Source organism: Lissotriton helveticus, chromosome 5_1, assembly GCF_964261635.1.
Source record: "Lissotriton helveticus chromosome 5_1, aLisHel1.1, whole genome shotgun sequence".
In the NCBI taxonomy this organism is placed as follows: Eukaryota; Metazoa; Chordata; class Amphibia; order Caudata; family Salamandridae; genus Lissotriton; species Lissotriton helveticus.
This window is the reverse complement of record NC_136065.1, coordinates 1,083,944,400-1,083,963,207: the sequence shown is the minus strand read 5'-3', so window position 1 is coordinate 1,083,963,207 and position 18,808 is coordinate 1,083,944,400. Positions and strand designations below refer to the sequence as shown.

Below are 18,808 nucleotides of genomic sequence, written 5' to 3'. Positions count from 1 at the left end.
GACTAAAGCAACGGAGCAATGCTTATACCTGAAAAGGTTTATTTATAAGACCCGATGCTTGAAATTGAATGTGCTCTTCGCTATGGAACCGATACAGCGATTGCGGGTGCAGGAGAAACATGGTCTGTTTTTTTTTCAGATCAACATCAGTCTGGGATCACATTTTTAATTTGCTTGATTTTATATAGCGAGTCCTTAAACAGACAGGAATATACCATTGCGCTAAAATCGAGGTGAGATTAACCAAGCACTGGCATAGCCAATAGGTCTCGCCTTTGGGCCCTTATAAGTGTTTAGCCATGCAACAGTTGTTGTTGTTGCACCAAGGATATTGTGCTGGATAGCCAAACACTTATAAGGTCCCAAAGGCAAGACCTATTGGCTATGCCAATGCTTGTTTCTATTTGAGGTTTATAATATGAAAAACTACTTTTTCTCGAGTCTCATCCAAATGACAAATAGTTCCTACCTTATCTTCCCCTGCATTTGAGTATTTTCACTGACTGTGTGTCATCTAGATGACAATCTTCAGTCTTTCTCAGTAGTCCGATGGGAGATCTTCGCAAGGTCATATTTCTCAATCAAATATTGCCACCAAGAGCTATTCAAGCGGTGGCCTATTTCAGGAAGGTGGATGGTAGGCTTTGCTGTATCAATACAGAAAATATATCTAAGGAACACCCTCCTTCTTACACGCTTTGTCCGAGATAGCACATAGTCTCTAATTTGGAAAAGTACTGATGGCCTTGAACTTGCCAAATTGAAGGGTCAGACAACATTAAGGTAATGGTCCTTTAAGAGGTCGAGGTCCGTAAAAGGCTACTGGGCTGATAACTGCTGCACTGTAAAAGAAATCCACAAATCTTATTCCTAGACCTTTGTAGCGAATGTGAACACCAATATTCAAGGGTATTCAGTGACCAGAAAACCTTCATTTATTTTAACACGGTACCATCATTAATTAGATCACTAATTACACCATAACCAACTGAATATTTAATACAGATTTGTTCCCTCACCACATCATCGATGGCTGTCTTTTTCAAGCTATGGTGCTTTGAAGATGGCCTCTCTGCTCCAGTGACTCATTCCCAGGCTCCTGTTCTTCCTATTTTTCAAATCAGTTGATGTAAGAAATCATGAAGTACAGCATTTCCATTCCTCAGATAAGGAGCAGGTTAGCTGCTACCTGGAGCAGGCTTGGCAAGTTAGCTCACAGTGCGGGAGATGTTGAATATTATTAATATCAACAAATATGCTATTGGGCTAGGTGGAAGAACTCAGGTCGGGAACGAAATGTTAGGTGACCACTGTGAGATAATTAGGACAAGGAAGCATTTATGCTTGGGCTGGCGGGATAGAAGGGTTTAGACTTGGCTGCTCATCAATTATGTGCTCCCATATTTGACTCACATTTGTTAAACACAAGGGGTAATTATCTGCCCCATGGAGTAGATAAGATTGGACACAGTAGTGCAGACACATCTAGGTTAAAAGGGTAAAAACAAATATAATAGGAATACGTTCCTCCAGCATAGGCAAATTCTAGAAATGAGTTAGGGCATTTACAAAATAGTACCAAAACATGGGTACTTTCTTGGATATAAAAACAAAAATCAGTTACATTTCTTCACAAATTAAACTGCAAAAGTTAAAACAGAAATCTCATACATTTAACCAATGTTTGTGCACAGGAAAAATTTTAAATCTGGCAGTTTCGTGTAAATACCTGGAGAAATGAAACCATTCCAAAAGGTGTGCGCACTGGCTGCATTTGAGGATCTTCAGTCAGAAGCATGTGCTGTATTCTTGACTCACTGTTGTCCAATGGGCTATGCCACGAGACATGGTCGCCACTGCAGAAAGTATTTTCTTAAAAGGGGAAAGAGAAACGAGCAATTACTCTTGAAGCATCAAAGTCAGTTAATCAAATACGGATGCATGCAACATTATTTGCTTTTTAAATTTGAAAGCCATTTCCATGAAGGTAAACATTTCACCAGATGTTCTTCCTAACAATCATTTGGCAGTAAAAATGCAATTTTTTGAAAGAACACCAAATCGTTCTGTTTCAATGTACATATTTTGAAATTGTTTTCTTAACCTTAAATATTAGTATGTGGATGTATTTGATTTATGCTATCAAAAGTATCAAATATCTCCCTCAATGTAGAATTCAGAAACTTTAGGTGTAAATAAGTATCATGGTGCAGATATGTGGGCTTCATACAGGTCTTGCCTTTACATTTCAGAACCATCTTTGTAAAAGGCACTCCCATTGTGAAAGAGGCAAAATGCCTTTCCATTGGACTGAAATATTCTAAAATTTAGAACATTACCAAACGTCTGAAGAGTAGAGTAGCCCTGGAACTGTATCTGAGAGGACACCTAACGGATGGTTACTAATGTTCTACCACAACACTGCGTGCAGAATCATGCATAGGTAATTAAAGATTTACTAATTTTAACTTCACACCTGCATACCCTGGCTATATATCATCAACCTCTTCTACGTACGAAGATTTGAAGTTAAGAAGAGTAATTCTATTATTAGAAAGACAAAGTAGTGGTAGTCTATATTCTGCACTTTGTCACATTGCCCATCATTTTGTGACTCACAATTGTGATCTACAACAGATTCTGGCTACTATATACATTTAACAGAGTCCTACCTGTACACAAAAGAGTGACCAAAACAGATTATTTTCAGAGATAGGCAATCCTTACTCAAGTTGCCCGATTTATGCTGTCCTAAAGCCACATTCTTAGGGCACTGGTTCACTCTGTACGCTTTGTGAGGCAGACTGTCCTTGGCACAGCATAGAGATCACACACAGGGAGTCTGTCCTGCTGATCTAGCAGACTATTCTTTATTGACTAATTGGTGCCTGCATTATTCCTGCACAGACTATAAGTTAGAAAACGCATGTCAGGATAGCCTATACTTAGGTTAGCTCGGGTAATGGATTTTTGAAAAACACCGCCCACCATCCTGGGAGAGTGGCAGAAACGCCACATATGAATTTAGTCCAGAAATATGGCACTCCTGGCTAGGAAAGAAGCCTCCAAGGTATATAAAGATGCTTTTGGTGTAGAGTGGGGGGTGCAAGCCAGTACAACCAAAACGAAGAATGGTATAGTATAATTCTCATGTGCCCACGACTATTCACACTATAGTAACAAGAATTGGCAGAGCCAAAAGGTCTCACCTTTGGGGCCTCATAAGTGTTTAGGCAGAGCTATTGACTTTGCCAATGTGTTTAAGCTGTGCTGTAGGCAAGTGTGGCTGTTGTGCAGCATGCTGAAAAGTTGTAATAAAAAAGTGTCAGAAGCATTTTTGTTACCTCATATATGACCAAGAACGACCATATTAAAAAAAATGTATGTACAATAAAAAAATTCCTTATTTTTCTTTTGTTCTTGCAATGCTGGCAACTTGTTTTTGACTATTCCAATGATTGTTTGTTAAAGTTTTTTTGGAGGGGGTGTTGAGTCATGATGAGGTGGTAGTGGTGGTGATGACTGGTGCTGAGACGATGCTGAGGTGATGCTGAATGATACTTCGGTCCTGCTGAGTGATGATGAGGTGGTAGTGGTGACTGGTGCTGAGACGATGCTGAGGTGATGCTGAACGATACTTCGGTCCTGCTGAGCGATGATGATGTGGTGGTGTGCTATTGCAAAGGCAATGCTGAGTGATACTGATGTGGTGCTGAGTGATGCTGTGGTGGCGCCGAGTGATGGTGTGGTGGCGCCGAGTGATGGTGTGGTGGTGCCGAGTGATGCTGTGGTGGCGCCGAGTGATGGTGTGGTGGCGCCGAGTGATGGTGTGGTGGCGCCGAGTGATGGTGTGGTGGCGCCGAGTGATGCTGTGGTGGCGCCGAGTGATGCTGTGGTGGCGCCGAGTGATGCTGTGGTGGCGCCGAGTGATGCTGTGGTGGCGCCGAGTGATGCTGTGGTGGCGCCGAGTGATGCTGTGGTGGCGCCGAGTGATGCTGTGGTGGCGCCGAGTGATGCTGTGGTGGCGCCGAGTGATGCTGTGGTGGTGCCGAGTGATGCTGTGGTGGTGCCGAGTGATGCTGTGGCGATGCCGAGTGATGCTGTGGCGATGCCGAGTGATGCTGCGGTGTGTGGTGGTGCAGTGATGCTGCTGTGTGGTGGTGCAGAGTGATGGTGCAGAGTGATGCTGCGGTGTGTGGTGGTGCAGAGTGATGCTCTGGTGTGTGGTGGTACAGAGTGATGCTGCGGTGTGTGGTGGTGCCGAGTGATGCTGCGGTGTGTGGTGGCGCCGAGTGATGCTGCGGTGTGTGGTGGCCGTGAGTGATGCTGTGGTGGCGCCGAGTGATGGTGTGGTGGCGCCGAGTGATGCTGTGGTGGTGCCGAGTGATGGTGTGGTGGCGCCGAGTGATGCTGTGGTGGCGCCGAGTGATGCTGTGGTGGCGCCGAGTGATGCTGTGGTGGCGCCGAGTGATGCTGTGGTGGTGCCGAGTGATGCTGTGGTGGTGCCGAGTGATGCTGTGGTGGTGCCGAGTGATGCTGTGGTAGTGCCGAGTGATGCTGTGGTGGTGCCGAGTGATGCTGTGTGGTGGTGCCGAGTGATGCTGTGGCGATGCCGAGTGATGCTGCGGTGTGTGGTGGTGCAGTGATGCTGCTGTGTGGTGGTGCAGAGTGATGGTGCAGAGTGATGCTGCGGTGTGTGGTGGTGCAGAGTGATGCTCTGGTGTGTGGTGGTGCAGAGTGATGCTGCGGTGTGTGGTGGTGCCGAGTGATGCTGCGGTGTGTGGTGGCCGTGAGTGATGCTGCGGTGTGTGGTGGCCGTGAGTGATGCTGCGGTGTGTGGTGGCCGTGAGTGATGCTGCGGTGTGTGGTGGCCGTGAGTGATGCTGCGGTGTGTGGTGGCCGTGAGTGATGCTGCGGTGGCCGTGAGTGATGCTGCGGTGGCCGTGAGTGATGCTGCGGTGGCCGTGAGTGATGCTGCGGTGGCCGTGAGTGATGCTGCGGTGGCCGTGAGTGATGCTGCGGTGGCCGTGAGTGATGCTGCGGTGGCCGTGAGTGATGCTGCGGTGGCCGTGAGTGATGCTGCGGTGGCCGTGAGTGATGCTGCGGTGGCCGTGAGTGATGCTGCGGTGGCCGTGAGTGATGCTGCGGTGGCCGTGAGTGATGCTGCGGTGGCCGTGAGTGATGCTGCGGTGGCCGTGAGTGATGCTGCGGTGGCCGTGAGTGATGCTGCGGTGGCCGCGAGTGATGCTGCGGTGGCCGCGAGTGATGCTGCGGTGGCCGCGAGTGATGCTGCGGTGGCCGCGAGTGATGCTGCGGTGGCCGCGAGTGATGCTGCGGTGGCCGCGAGTGATGCTGCGGTGGCCGCGAGTGATGCTGCGGTGGCCGCGAGTGATGCTGCGGTGGCCGCGAGTGATGCTGCGGTGGCCGCGAGTGATGCTGCGGTGGCCGCGAGTGATGCTGTGGTGGCCGCGAGTGATGCTGTGGTGGCCGCGAGTGATGCTGTGTTGGCCGCGAGTGATGCTGTGTTGGCCGCGAGTGATGCTGTGTTGGCCGCGAGTGATGCTGTGTTGGCCGCGAGTGATGCTGTGTTGGCCGCGAGTGATGCTGTGTTGGCCGCGAGTGATGCTGTGTTGGCCGCGAGTGATGCTGTGTTGGCCGCGAGTGATGCTGTGTTGGCCGCGAGTGATGCTGTGTTGGCCGCGAGTGATGCTGTGTTGGCCGCGAGTGATGCTGTGTTGGCCGCGAGTGATGCTGTGTTGGCCGCGAGTGATGCTGTGTTGGCCGCGAGTGATGCTGTGTTGGCCGCGAGTGATGCTGTGTTGGCCGCGAGTGATGCTGTGTTGGCCGCGAGTGATGCTGTGTTGGCCGCGAGTGATGCTGTGTTGGCCGCGAGTGATGCTGTGTTGGCCGCGAGTGATGCTGTGTTGGCCGCGAGTGATGCTGTGTTGGCCGCGAGTGATGCTGTGTTGGCCGCGAGTGATGCTGTGTTGGCCGCGTGTGATGCTGTGTTGGCCGCGTGTGATGCTGTGTTGGCCGCGTGTGATGCTGTGTTGGCCGCGAGTGATGCTGTGTTGGCCGCGAGTGATGCTGTGTTGGCCATGAGTGATGGTTACAGCACCAAAATAAAAAGTCAATATGGAAGAGTTGTAATCGTCTGCTCTCCCTGACGATGTCTGGGTCGTTTTTCCTTTGATCCTTGGCCGTTCTCCTGTTTTGAGGGGAGGCTCGCAGGGGAGAGAAGCAACACAGAAAAGAAGCGGTTAGTAAACCCTGTCCTTGCACTGGTCTGGCAGGACAGAACCCTTCACCGTTTAAAAAGGAGCCTATAGGGGTGCAGCGCAAATATAAAGGGCAACAGAGAGGTGGACTGAATATGAGGGAGAAGCCCGGTGTCCGTGAAAACAAAGAGATACGATTCTCTGATCGGGTGCTGGGTAACACTTTGAGACGCCTCTGAACCAGCACAGCCGGTCAACACAGTAGCGACACGCAACAGTGGTGAGGCCAAACGAGGCAAAGTGATATGGCGTGAGGGATCGGGTAGGTGTAGGCGATGGTGGAAGACAGACAGACAGACAGACAGACAGACACACACCCCCCCCCCCCCCCCAAACCCCCCCCCATCAGGTCTCCAGCGTCCTCCAGGGGCGTCCACCACTCCTCCGTCCAGGAGTTGAGTCCTCTGTCTCCTTCCGCGTCCTGAAGGTTGGAGCCCTCCATGGTATCCTTCCCGTCAATCGCGAAGCTCCGCTCCCGATACGTAGCACAGCGTCTTCCTGTAACCCGGCGTCTTCCTGTAGCACGGCATCTTCCTGCTTCTCCCTTTCCTCCAAGCACAATGACGCACCTCCCTGGTTCTCCGGTTCTGCCTTTAGTGGGCGTGACCCCGCCCCCGTGTCTCGATTGGTTGTGACATCCCTGTAGGCAAGGAGAACCAGGTGGCATTAACTTCTGCTTCCCTGGTCCTGATGTAGTGCTATATGCGGTTGCAGTGTCCTGGGGATATAAGGGCAGGAGCGATAGCATGGCATTCCAGTCGACCCTTTCACACATATATATTGATATTGTATTTATTTGATGAAGTCACTCCCTGTGATACTGTTGAACTAATCTTCAAGTTGTAAAACTCGTGATTTATTTAAATAATGTTTGTATAAACCATTTATGTAGCTATGAAGACCAATGGATGACAGCATGTTTGACATGGGATTTGATGGTATATGTAATGTCAATGAATCAAATTGCTTTTGACAGAGTGAGTCGTTTTGCAGTTCCATTAAATCGCCACTGATTGTATTTTTACAGTTCCCAAAGTTCCCACACTCCAAACTTTATTTTTGCATTTTCTTGGAAAGCAGATGCAACGTTATGCAGCGGCAGGCTTCAAACAGATTTTAAATACAATTAGTTTATTTTTTATAAATCAGGATTAATTGTGATTGGTGCATATACAGTCATGTTGCTGTTCATCGAATGTGTGAGTCCACTCTTGTGTGTTATAAAAGAACACAGTGTTGAAACAGAATACAGAGTGGTTGTCGTTTGTCTACTAACTAAAAGCCTCCTAGTGCTTTAAAATATGCTACACCTTGGAGAGTCACATTGAACAGCTGTGTGCCCAACGCGTTCCTGTTTGCACCATCATGGCGTCGTTGAACTCTTCCAGGCTTGGCGTTTAAGCCGTCTTTTGTTTCAATGTGTGTCCAAGTGGTTGTGTTGTGCTGGTCATCAGCTTTCAAGATACGAGAGCTTTCTTTCACATTCCTGGAGTCGATAGCTTCCTTTTCATTTGCATTACTAAGCAATCCTGGGCTGAGCCAACTGTTAACTTAAATGAATCCGGTTATTCGTCTTTACGAACATCTCCTGAGAAACGCGGCAAAACTTTCAAACCACGGAAACAATGTTGTTGCTGCAGGTCTGAGGTGAAAGTCGTAGACCGTACACACAAAAAAAGCAGGGAGGTGAAAACTGCTTCCTGTTGCCATACAAACGAGTGATTGAAACTCTTTCAAGTATCTGTTTAAGATGAACAACTACATTTGCCAGGCCTAGGTGACGGTTACAAACAAATTAGTTAGAACAAGCGTGCGCGCCTCGCGCTACGTCTGGCGAGTGGTGTGCGATGTGTGTGCGCTGTAAGGGTGCCCGCGAGCGATGAGCCATGACGAGACAGGAAAGCCAGATAGCACTTGTGCTCGTAACTGCAAGCTCTATGCCTCACAAAAAGCTGTGGTCGGCTTTTTGAAGCCCACTAACTAAAAGTCTTGCAAGAGCAGCGCATGCGCTGGCTCAGGCGAGGCCTAAAAATAGGGTGCAGCACAGGGTATGAGAAAAGGGTCTGGAAGTCAGACAAAGAAGGATCTGATAGTGATAAAGTGATTACATCCCGCTAACATGACCAAGGTCACACATGACCGGATCAACTAGGGATGGGCAAGGGCCCAAAGTGAGATTAAGCAACATGAAATACATTCCTAACCATTCCCTGCAACTAGAGAACATAGATTGCACCATTCTGACAAGCCCAGTCATAGCTCCACTAGAAGAATGGAAATCAAAGTGCTGTAGAAAGAGCAAGCATTGCAGACAGACTCCCGGCAACAGGCAATTAAGTTTATGTTTCTACTAACCAGCAGTAGATGGTGAAAGAGCACCAAAGTTATTATTTCATTCAGATTCTACGAAGACAAACAGTAAGGCTTGTACAAAAGAGTGGTCTCTGAGGGATCAGCAGAAGGTACCCATGTCAAAAGAAAGCCAGAACTTGTGGCCAAAGAGATTCAAGAATCTTTACTTAATAAAGATCCCTTGAGAATGCCAAGGTGAGTGCATCCTCCACCCAAGAATATAGTACTGAAATATGGTCAAAATATGAGCACGTTCTCCAATAGCTGCTAAAATTGTGCAGAGCCTTTCTGGTGAACTGGGCCGTATGATACTCTACATCACATATGGCTTAGGCCAGAGAAAGTACACGTCAGCAGAGCACCCGTATCGTACCCTCCAGTGGCCCTTTTTTAAATATCCAATGCAGATCACTGGGCTCATCCACCAGGGAAGCCGCTTTTTAGGTCTCGCTGAGTCAGCGCATGCGCTGCTCTGCGAGAAATTTTGTAAACGGGGCTTTTAAAAGTGCTACCAGAGCCTGGCCTAAAGCTTTCGATCACGAGCATGTGCGCACGCGCAGTCGCCATCTTTCATGGCTCATTAAGCCTTACAGCATGCTCCTCCACCCCCACCCCTCCCCCCGTGTGGGCCTAGCTCTGCCTCTCTGGCCCGCTTGCCCCTCCCCCACCACAGAACGCGTCTCACAGCCACCACTTTCGCGCGCACCACTTGTGTTTGTTTTTTTTATTTCCCTTTTTTTATTTCCCACTCCCGGGCTTGTTTTACTTGGCAGTGCAACTTCTGGTCGCGTTGCTCCATTCCAAATGCAAGCTAACTCGGGTATTACCGTTCCGCACATGTTCCTGGCTCCATGTAACTAGAGCCTAACAAACCGCAAACATCTGAGGTTCATTTGCGGCGCTGTTCTTGCAAAAATTCTGGAACACTTGAAAATAAAAGACATGATTCAATGTGAATTCCTTTCATATAACTAGGGTAAATTATTCAGACCGGTGAATGTACTGCTCGGGAGCTCAAAATGTCATGTTTCTGAGAGGCAGCAAGAAAACAAAATGGTACATCTGAGTTAATGGCAGGGCAGACGAGAACTTCTGCTCGCCCGCCTTCCGTGGCCCGGAGCTTGAAGAGAGGCCCAGCTTCTTGCAAGTTCTTGAAACTAATTTCGTGTTCTTGAAACAAATTTCAGGACGCAACCAATCTGCCTCAAGTTGACAACCTACTCCTTTCAAATACAAGGACTGCCAACCTTAGTCTCACCCAGGAAGCAAAAGGGCCTCTCTCCAAAAACACAGCAGAAACCAAAACAACCAAACGAAAGGTCTGCCTTTTTCTGTGAAGGTATTTGTAATCAGCAGGACTGCCAGAACACTATTTGTATCAAGAACCTGATGAAGCCACATGCACGGGTAAAACTCGGGGCTTCCAGACCAATGGGCCGGGCGCCATGGGAAGAGTCTGCTGATATTCAGACAACTGTGTCGTTATATAGTATGCATTTGGAGAAGCTGCAGAGTTTGGTCAGCTTTGATCCAGTGCTTAATTTGAGTAGCTGGTCTCTGTTGCTCAGTGCCAGCCAGCACTTTATTGTCGGCACAAGCTGTAATGACAGTCCACCACATGGCGACACTGTCAGATTTTGAGTTAAGTACAGCAGTATTTAAAAGTCAATCTAGATTAAAAATGAATAACATCTGTCGCTCTTACCTTTATTATAGTTATGGGTGGCCTGTGATAGTTTGAGTTTCCACACGTCTAGCAGTGCCATTTTTAATACTTGTATTGGTTCTGTCACTTGCAGCGCTGGCAGGGGCAGTGAATGGTGCAAGCTGTAGAGAGCTTCTGAGGAGGGCCCTGGCGCATACTTTTTTTTTTATACTAACTAAGCACAGCATTGATCACTCATTCACGTTGGCTGGCTCATGATAAACTTATTTGACATTTTAGAGGAGGATTAGGAGATTCACAGGTACCGCAGATGAGTTTCTAATCAACACCGCTAGAGGGCACTGTTTTGAAGTGTGCTTCCAATCCAGGTCAGTTATTTTGTGAATGAAATTGCTTTACATGAAAGAAATGTGCAGTGCTTGGTGGAGAATTACATTTTGCCTAGTCATTATTTTTGAAGTTCTCTACTCTCCAAACTAACACGACTGGTAACCTTAATTTTCTCAGTATTACTGCATCTTGGAATGAATGCTTCTCTTTTCATCTTCAGCTTGCACAGGAGCTCATCCAGAATTGGTAGTGAGCAGAACTACGCAATGAAAACTCAATCCTTCCTTGAAGGACAAGGATTAATTGGGTGTTCTTTGTTGCAAGTCTACGGACTGGGTTACAAGCCCACACCTCATCCACTGAGTAGGCAGGCCTTGGACTGCTCTGCCTCGCTACCCTGAGAGAGTCAAGTTCTACAACAGGCTACTTGGTTCCCAGTAGATGGAAGATTGCAGATGTACTACTTAAGACCGACCCAAATCCTTCCCAAATAAAAGCCCATTTTAACCTTACTCATCAAAACACCAAACACAGCCCCTCAGTAATAAAGCACCTAATCTCAGACTTAGGTCAGTCCGGTTCAAAAGGCCAGGAGGAAAAAAGTCATAACAAACACACAATTCTAGTTTTTATTTCCAGGGAGGCATGGACTATCATCATTTTGTTGGTTCACATGGAAGTTTGAAGGGAGAAGAGGAAAACAAAGAAACAAGCAGAAGGAACCAACAGAACCAGGCACAAAAAAACGACATTCCCAGCCCAAAGAAGCCTCACAGCAGAGTGCAATCGAGAAGAATCAGTCACACATCTACATCAGTATGGCCAGAGCCATCACACAGTGCCCCACTCTTAAAGTAAACCTTCACCTGGATTAAACTTTTCCATTAATGCCACAAGTGAACCGACATGCACAAACATTTGTTTCATAATGTGATCCATCACACTATGGACAAGCCCATAGATTCTGAGACACCCTGTGCCTCGAATTTGCATGAAAATCCCTGAAGACTGCAGTGCCCTCTTACTGGCCAAGGTGTTTGCATTAGAATCAGAGAAGAACCATCGCCACTCATCCAACACCACAATTTTCCTCTTTGTATAACCCAATCTATCCAGTCCATTGAACTGCTAACAGTCTACCACCCTACCTCATTCCAAGGTTTCTAAACTTTTGGGGATTATCTGAAGATCTTCAGGATTATGTTTTTTTACATCCTCTTGCTGCCTATTGAGTAATTATGACCGATCATCAGATGGAATACCCACTGGTACACCTGACCTCCCTGCAAGTTGTCAAGCTCTTAATACCTTTCATTCAGCTTCAACAGAGTGTCAGCCTCTGCCAATCTTGCCCCTCCAATGCCTGCAGAATATTTTCCATCCCCTCCTCCTGCTGATCAACATTCAAAACACAACTGACAGACCCTTCCAGATGATTTTTGACATCCCTAGCTGCTCCTTCCATTGTGGCATTTTTCCCGCAAGTCAGAATCAAGAGAATTCATTGTGAGATGCAGTGTTCCGTCACTATGTGTCATCTCCGAGTCATCTGGATATGCAAGTTTTTTTGGGCCCGTCTTTCACACCGCACCTCATGGTGTACCAACTTCTCCCTTACTGTAAGAAGGTGGATTTTTGTTGCACTAACTCCCCCACTTTTTGCCTGATACCTGATGCACTTTTCCTTGGTTGTGCCCTGGGTCCCTGCCAATCAGGTACCCAGGGCCTTTGTTCCTTCCCTAAAAACTGTACTAGAGCCTAAACCCAATTGGCATCTGTGGCCACATGTCAGCCCCTTGTAAATAGTACCCTAGGTACCCAGGGCATTGTGACCAGAGAAGAACCCTAAGGGCTGAAGCACTTATTGTGACACCCTTAGGGGCCCTGTGCCCTGACACCCACATACTGCCTTTGCAGGCTGAGTGTCTAGGTAGAACTAAACACAGTCTCGACATGGCACACATCCCTGTGTGCCATGCCCACAAGCTCACTTCCCTGGCATCCATCAGTCACCCCTCTAGCTGGGTGCCCTATGCCAGTGGTGTGGGCACAGGTGCATGAGCCCTGTGCCCCTACAGCACCCAGGGCCATTCCTGGGCACTGTAAGTGCAGTGCTGCCATTAAGAGTATATGGTGCTGGGTGATTGTCATTATGAACTCCACAGCACCATGATGGCTTCACTGAAGACTGAGAAGTTTGATATCAAACTTCTCAGCACATTAAACCTGCACTGATGCCAGTGTGGGATTTAATGTAAAATGCACTACAGAGGGCATCTTAGAGATGCCCCCGAAACCTAACCTACAATCCATGTCTTGTCTGAGAGGCTGCCACACAGCAGACATGTTGCTGGACCCCTGGGTGGAGAGCCCCCGCTCTCCTGGGCCTGCAACAATGCACATCCTGGGACGAGGTGCCATGCCTCCTCCCCCAGGATGGGTAGGGGAAGCCTCAAAGGCATTCCACCTTTGTGAGCTTCTCCAAACCACTTGCTGTACTCAGCAACTGGCCCCCACCGGTTCTGACCCCCACTCTGGCGGGAAGAACGGCAGGAAACCCTAAGTGAGGAAAGGGGTGTGCCAGCCTATGCCAACTCCACCTCTCAGGTGGGAGAGGCAAGGTGAAGCACAACTCCGGGCTCCGGCCATCTTGAGGATGGGGAGCACTGCCCAATCAGAGCTAGGCTCCTGCCCCCCTCCCACGGGAGAGGAGCAGGCTAGGGGGTGTACTCACCCCAGGACAGGGACCCATTGGCCCCTGCCCTGCCTGTAACGCCCCTAAAATTATTATTTAGGGGCACGCTGAACCTTCCTTCCTCAGATCCTGATTACAACAAGAACAAGAAACATAAAGATCTGCCGTGCAGCTGCTAACAAGAGGACTACGCCCACTGACTAGACCCCAGAACCCTACAGGCCTGTTGATTCTTGAACCTGCTCCTGCGAAACCCCGGCGTCTCCTGCGGACAGCAAGCTCGAAAACCCCAGAGGACCTGCCTGCCTTGAACCTTTCAAAAGACTGGGACTCCCACGAGCAGAGGTTCTGCTCAAACAGCAATACCCCTGGTGCCAGCCAGGAACCGCATATCCAGCCCACTCTGGACCTGCCGAGCCCGGCCCGTGCCCAAGTGATCCAAGACCACGAGGACCTCCCCCCCGGCAACTGTGACCCGGAGTCCAGTGCCTAAAGACCCTCCTCGACAAACCAGACGACGCCTGCAGCCTCAGAACCAGGGACTCCTCCAACCGTGACCAGCTGAGGGTAAGATTTCCCGACACCAAAAGACACCCCTGCACCCGGCACCCTGCGGCTCCCTGTGCCTTCCTTTGGGGTACCTACCTCTTCTCCAAGATCCCAACTTATCTCTCGAAGTGGTGGTCGCACATTAAGAATCTCCGTCCCAGAGTCTGCAGCCTTTGTTCACTTTTTAACTTTCCCATTGGATAACACTGGGCGCCCGACGGCTCAAAAGCACCTTGCACCCAGCCGCCCGAGTGCCGCTGGAAGTGCAACCTCTACACTACTTTACTGCCCCACTTGCCCTGAGTAAGTGATCAGGAGCTCAGCTCCCACAGCCACTTAGCCTGCTTGCTGGCAGCCACCAACCAAAGGTCCCCTACCCTCGATTGGATTGCATTGGACCTACTCTCTCTGCACCCGGTTTCCCCTGTGCCGCTGAGGGTGTAACAACTGTACCTTCCTGACCCTGGGAGACCCCTGAGTCTATGCCCAGAACCCTAACTCTACCAGTCGAATACTTACCTAAAAGCCGATAACTAATTTTCCTTCCATAGGTTAACATGGACCGGTTTCACTTGGAAATTCTTCTAAGTGTGGAGTTTTGAAACTTTAAAATATTCATCTAAAATCCGCCGAACAACAAATTCCGAATTACTCACCTGTGATCAGGAGAGAAGCCAGCACTGTACCTTTTAGCCCACTCCGCCTCCACGGCACAGTCGAGACCGAAAGACTACTTCAGAAGCCCTGCCTTCGAGCCCGGCTCCGAAGAAAATTCAAAAGCCTTCCGGTAGCTCGGGACCGAACAAACCGCATGTGCCGATACCACCAGCTCCCTCTGCACCGAAAGAACTCCACTCCGAAACCATCGACTCCGAAAGACAAAACGGCTCTGAAAAAAATAAAGCCTGCTTCCGACGCTCTCAAGCCGACGAAACCAGCTTCGGCTCCAAGACCAAGATCTTCGGAGCCAAAACCTACGCCAAAGGACTCTACCACAACTCCTAAGGCTAAGGACAAGGAAAAGAAACAACAAAGCTCGGAACCGAAAAAAATCGGCACCGAAAGCAGTTCCTGAGGAAGAGGAGCTTTTTCACCCTGATCCTACACAGAAAAAGATATATATTGACCCATGTTTCTACTGTGCCACACAGAAAGAGGAAATTAGATACAGCAACTCCACCCCCAGTGCCTGTAAAGAAGGACTCTGACACATCACCCATGCACCCTTCTTCTCCTATATCTCCCTCTATTCCACATCCTCTTCCTTCACCTCCTCAAAATTCTCCTCCTCAATTTTCACCACAAAATACACCTCCTCATAAGATGATGATGATATTATGGGGGGAGGGGACGGCCCAAATGACCCTTTTAACTACATCCATATCCATCCAAACCATCTCCTCCAGAAGATAATATTGGGTTTGGACACTCACTCAATAGAGCTGCCATCCATCATGGGGTCACAATGCACTGAGATGAGGCCGAAGAGGATTTTTTACTAGACACTTTTGAACAATCTCAAAAGTCAATTCAAATATTACCTATAATCAAAGGGGTCATTAAGCATGCACCAGAAGTGTTTAAAGATCCTGTACGTGCTAGGATCATAAATTCAAAATAGAAAAGAAATATAGAACTGCTCCTGGGGATCCTGCATACATTAGGGACAGCTACCTTTAGATTCCCTAGTCGTTTCCAACACTAGAAAAAGAGCAAACTCGCAAACCTCAGGGGCAGCGCCACCTCCTGATAAGGAGTAAAAAATGATAGACACTTCAGGCAAGAGAATAGCTGCCCAGGCAAGCAACACATGGCGCATAGCTAACACACAAGCCGTCCTATAAGATACGACAGGGCTCAGTATGATCAGTTAGAAACACTCTTACAGCATCTACCTGACCAATATAAAGCACAAGCAAACTACCTTATCCAACAGGGTAAGCTAATTTCTAATGCTTCCATCAAGTGCGCACTTGATGCAGCAGACACTGCATCTAGAGCAATAAACACTAGTGTCCACCTTAAACGCCATGCAAGGCTACGCATCTCAGGATTTAAGCAAGAGGTGCAGACTACAATCTTCTGCCATTTAACCAACGCGACGGCACCTCCCGTCCCCGCCTCCTCACACGGGGCTCGGAGTTGGGCTCCTGTGCCCCTCCTCCTCACACTCTCCTGACGGCGCTCCCCGGCTTCGTTTTCAGCGGGGGCCAGGGTGGGCTCCTGGCACCCCGCGGGGGCAGCTGCATGGGGTGCGCGATGGCGCACCCCGGCTTTACATCTTTAGGGGGCAGGCCGCTGGACCTGACCCACCCCAGTGGCCCATTACAGACCGGCGGCAGAGCCCCACACACTTCGTTGCTGGTCTCATGAAAGGTCAACGGTCGCCTACCTTCCAGGGGCCATATCTCAGGCCCTGAGGGTCCGATCTTCTCCATTTTGGCTCTTCTTGCTCCTGGTGGCGCCCCCAGCCCCTGGGAGCACTCGCTTTTGTCCTCGGGGTCTCCAAGAGGGTCCCATTCTGCAGGAAGCGATCTTCACTGGCTCCCTGCGCCTCTCTTCTCCTTGCGCAGAGGCACCTGCTTCTGCGCACTGGTCCTGGGCTCTTCTTCTGGTGCCGTTAGGGGCCAGGGGAGCAGTCAGGGGGGTCCTCCTTCCAACTGCCCATTGCCAGGCTCCTGCACCTTCTGCCTCATCAGACCACACCCCAGAGAGAGCTTCTCATCCTGTGCAAGTACTTTTTTAAAGTTGAGTGGGGGCAGGCATGAAGTCTCTGTGTGTCCTATCAAACAGCAACATCACTTCCCTGCCCCTGCTCCCTCCTTCTTGTCCAGCCTCAGGGTTGTTCAAAATGGAGTCATCCAGTGTGTCTGGCCACATGGCCTCTGAAATCCAACTCCTTCCCTCCTCACTGCCTTCCCTCATTGGTGCAGCCTGGTGCCTGTCACCCAGTGACAGCTGCTAATGGATGAACCTGTAGCCCCACCCATCTGCTTCTTTGTGGAGAGGAAGCCTTAGCTTGTGGAAGAAAGGTTATCAATCCATCCAGCTGAGGTCAACCCTCAGCCTGGGTCTGGTCATGGCTGGCTCAGAGAAATAGGACAGTTCTGTATGACCCAAAAACAGTACAAATAGGACTTAGGGCTCTGCAGAATACTTATTTTCACATCTGCTATACTGGACCTTAGTGCGTGTCTGGAATCTGTAGGCCTTGTGGAAGTTACTCTAGTCATGGGTTCCACCTACCCATAAGGGAATAATGCAGTGAAAAACACAGTAAAACACACTGACTTTCCCTGGTATGTTTCCTTCCAGTGTATAAAGCCTAATCCATGTCACCACCCAATTCTGCATAAGTCCTGCCACACCATTCACTCTGTAGCTGCTCCTGGACTGCGCACGCTAGGAATCTCCCCTGAGCAGCCCCTACACGTGTGCACACATATGCACACATGTGCACACGCGTGCACACGCATGTACATGTGTCTGCATGTAACCAGCGAGGTGCCCCATACTCCAGCTGCTGCGCAGCGGCCTAGTGAAGCCAGGGGGACACTAGTAAAATCTCCATGCAGTCTCCTTCATTATGAGTTCTCTGTGGGTGAGTGTCAGATTATGAGACTCGCCCACAGTAAAAGCTCAACAATTAGGTGCTCAAAAAGCAAAAAATCTGGGCGGCCCCTAGTGTCAGAACCACCTTCTAACACTGATGTTTCTATTGGATTTCTTCATAATTTAGCATTTCCAAATAAACTTCCCTATTTCTCAGCCTATACTTCACTCAATATATCCTCTACATCCACTCTCTCATTTAACCCCAAACCCCATACCACTACTATGATCCCCAAAATAACCCGTTCTAGACTCTCTCTTACTCTACCCCTCCTTGCATCATCTTACACCTTTTACTATACCGATTCCCCAAAACAAACCTTTCTAAACTCTTCACTCTTTTCTACCCCTCCCCAAACCTTCTCAATCCAAATAACTGACTAACATATCCACCACTAAAATTACTTTCATGTTTCACCATACTAATTCAACACTAATCCTGATGGGTTCCAGAGTAGCGTGCAACTTGCGATTCAAAACCCCATGAGGGGTAGCAAGCGCTATATGAATACAAACCTCTTTCCCTTCACTATCCCGCCACCTACCCTTCTCTACCCAAATAACTGAAAAACATATCCACTACTCAAATGACTTCATATTTTACTACACTAATTTTCAACACTAATCCTTTATGAGTTCCGGAGGGGCGTGCTATTCGCCAGAAAAATCGCTTCAACATCCATTAGGAGTAACAAGTGCTATATGCATGCAAACCTTTCTTCCCCTTTTATCCCTCCACTAGCCTTCTCACTCCAAATAACTGACTAATATCCACCACTGAAATTACTTTCATATTTCACCGTATTAATTCACCACTAATCCTTTATGGGCTTCCTGAATAGTATGTTTTAACACCCCTTCAGGGGTAACAAGCACTAAATAAATATAAACCTTTTTTTCCTCCTCTATCCTTCTGCTATCATTCCAAATCCAAATAACTGACTAACCTATCCACCACTTAAAATGTACTTGCATGTTTCACTAGACTAATTCAACACTAATCCTCTTAGGTTCCCGGAGTAGCATGCTACCCGCCAAAAAAGTGCTTTGACGCCTCGTCAGGGGTAGTAAGCGCTATATAAATGCAAGTACAATACAAAACTTGTAACTTGAATTTCCTCCCATAGGATAACATTGCTTGGTTTTCACTGAAAAGTTTCTAAGTGTGAACTTTGAAAATACAGTTATATTCTTTAAAAATCACTGCAATAACCAAAACGCTTTTACTTAACTGTTTACAACTTAGGTCCCGGGACTGAATCTAGGATCCAGTCCTGGGGTTACAAAAGTAATCCATAAAGTAATCAACTGCATTGATGTAGAAAA

At 48.4% G+C, this 18,808-nt stretch overlaps 1 protein-coding gene across 5 annotated transcripts in view; it reads right to left on the bottom strand.

The window, feature by feature from the left end:
• The window catches only part of SUFU (SUFU negative regulator of hedgehog signaling), a 507,756-nt gene that overhangs the window by 363,136 nt on the left and 125,812 nt on the right, over positions 1–18,808 (bottom strand). For all 5 annotated transcript variants that reach the window (XM_078643658.1, XM_078643659.1, XM_078643660.1 and 2 more), the window contains exon 4: positions 1,730–1,872. In XM_078643658.1, coding sequence (XP_078499784.1) covers positions 1,730–1,872 — 143 coding nt within the window. The remainder of the gene's footprint in view (positions 1–1,729; positions 1,873–18,808) is intronic.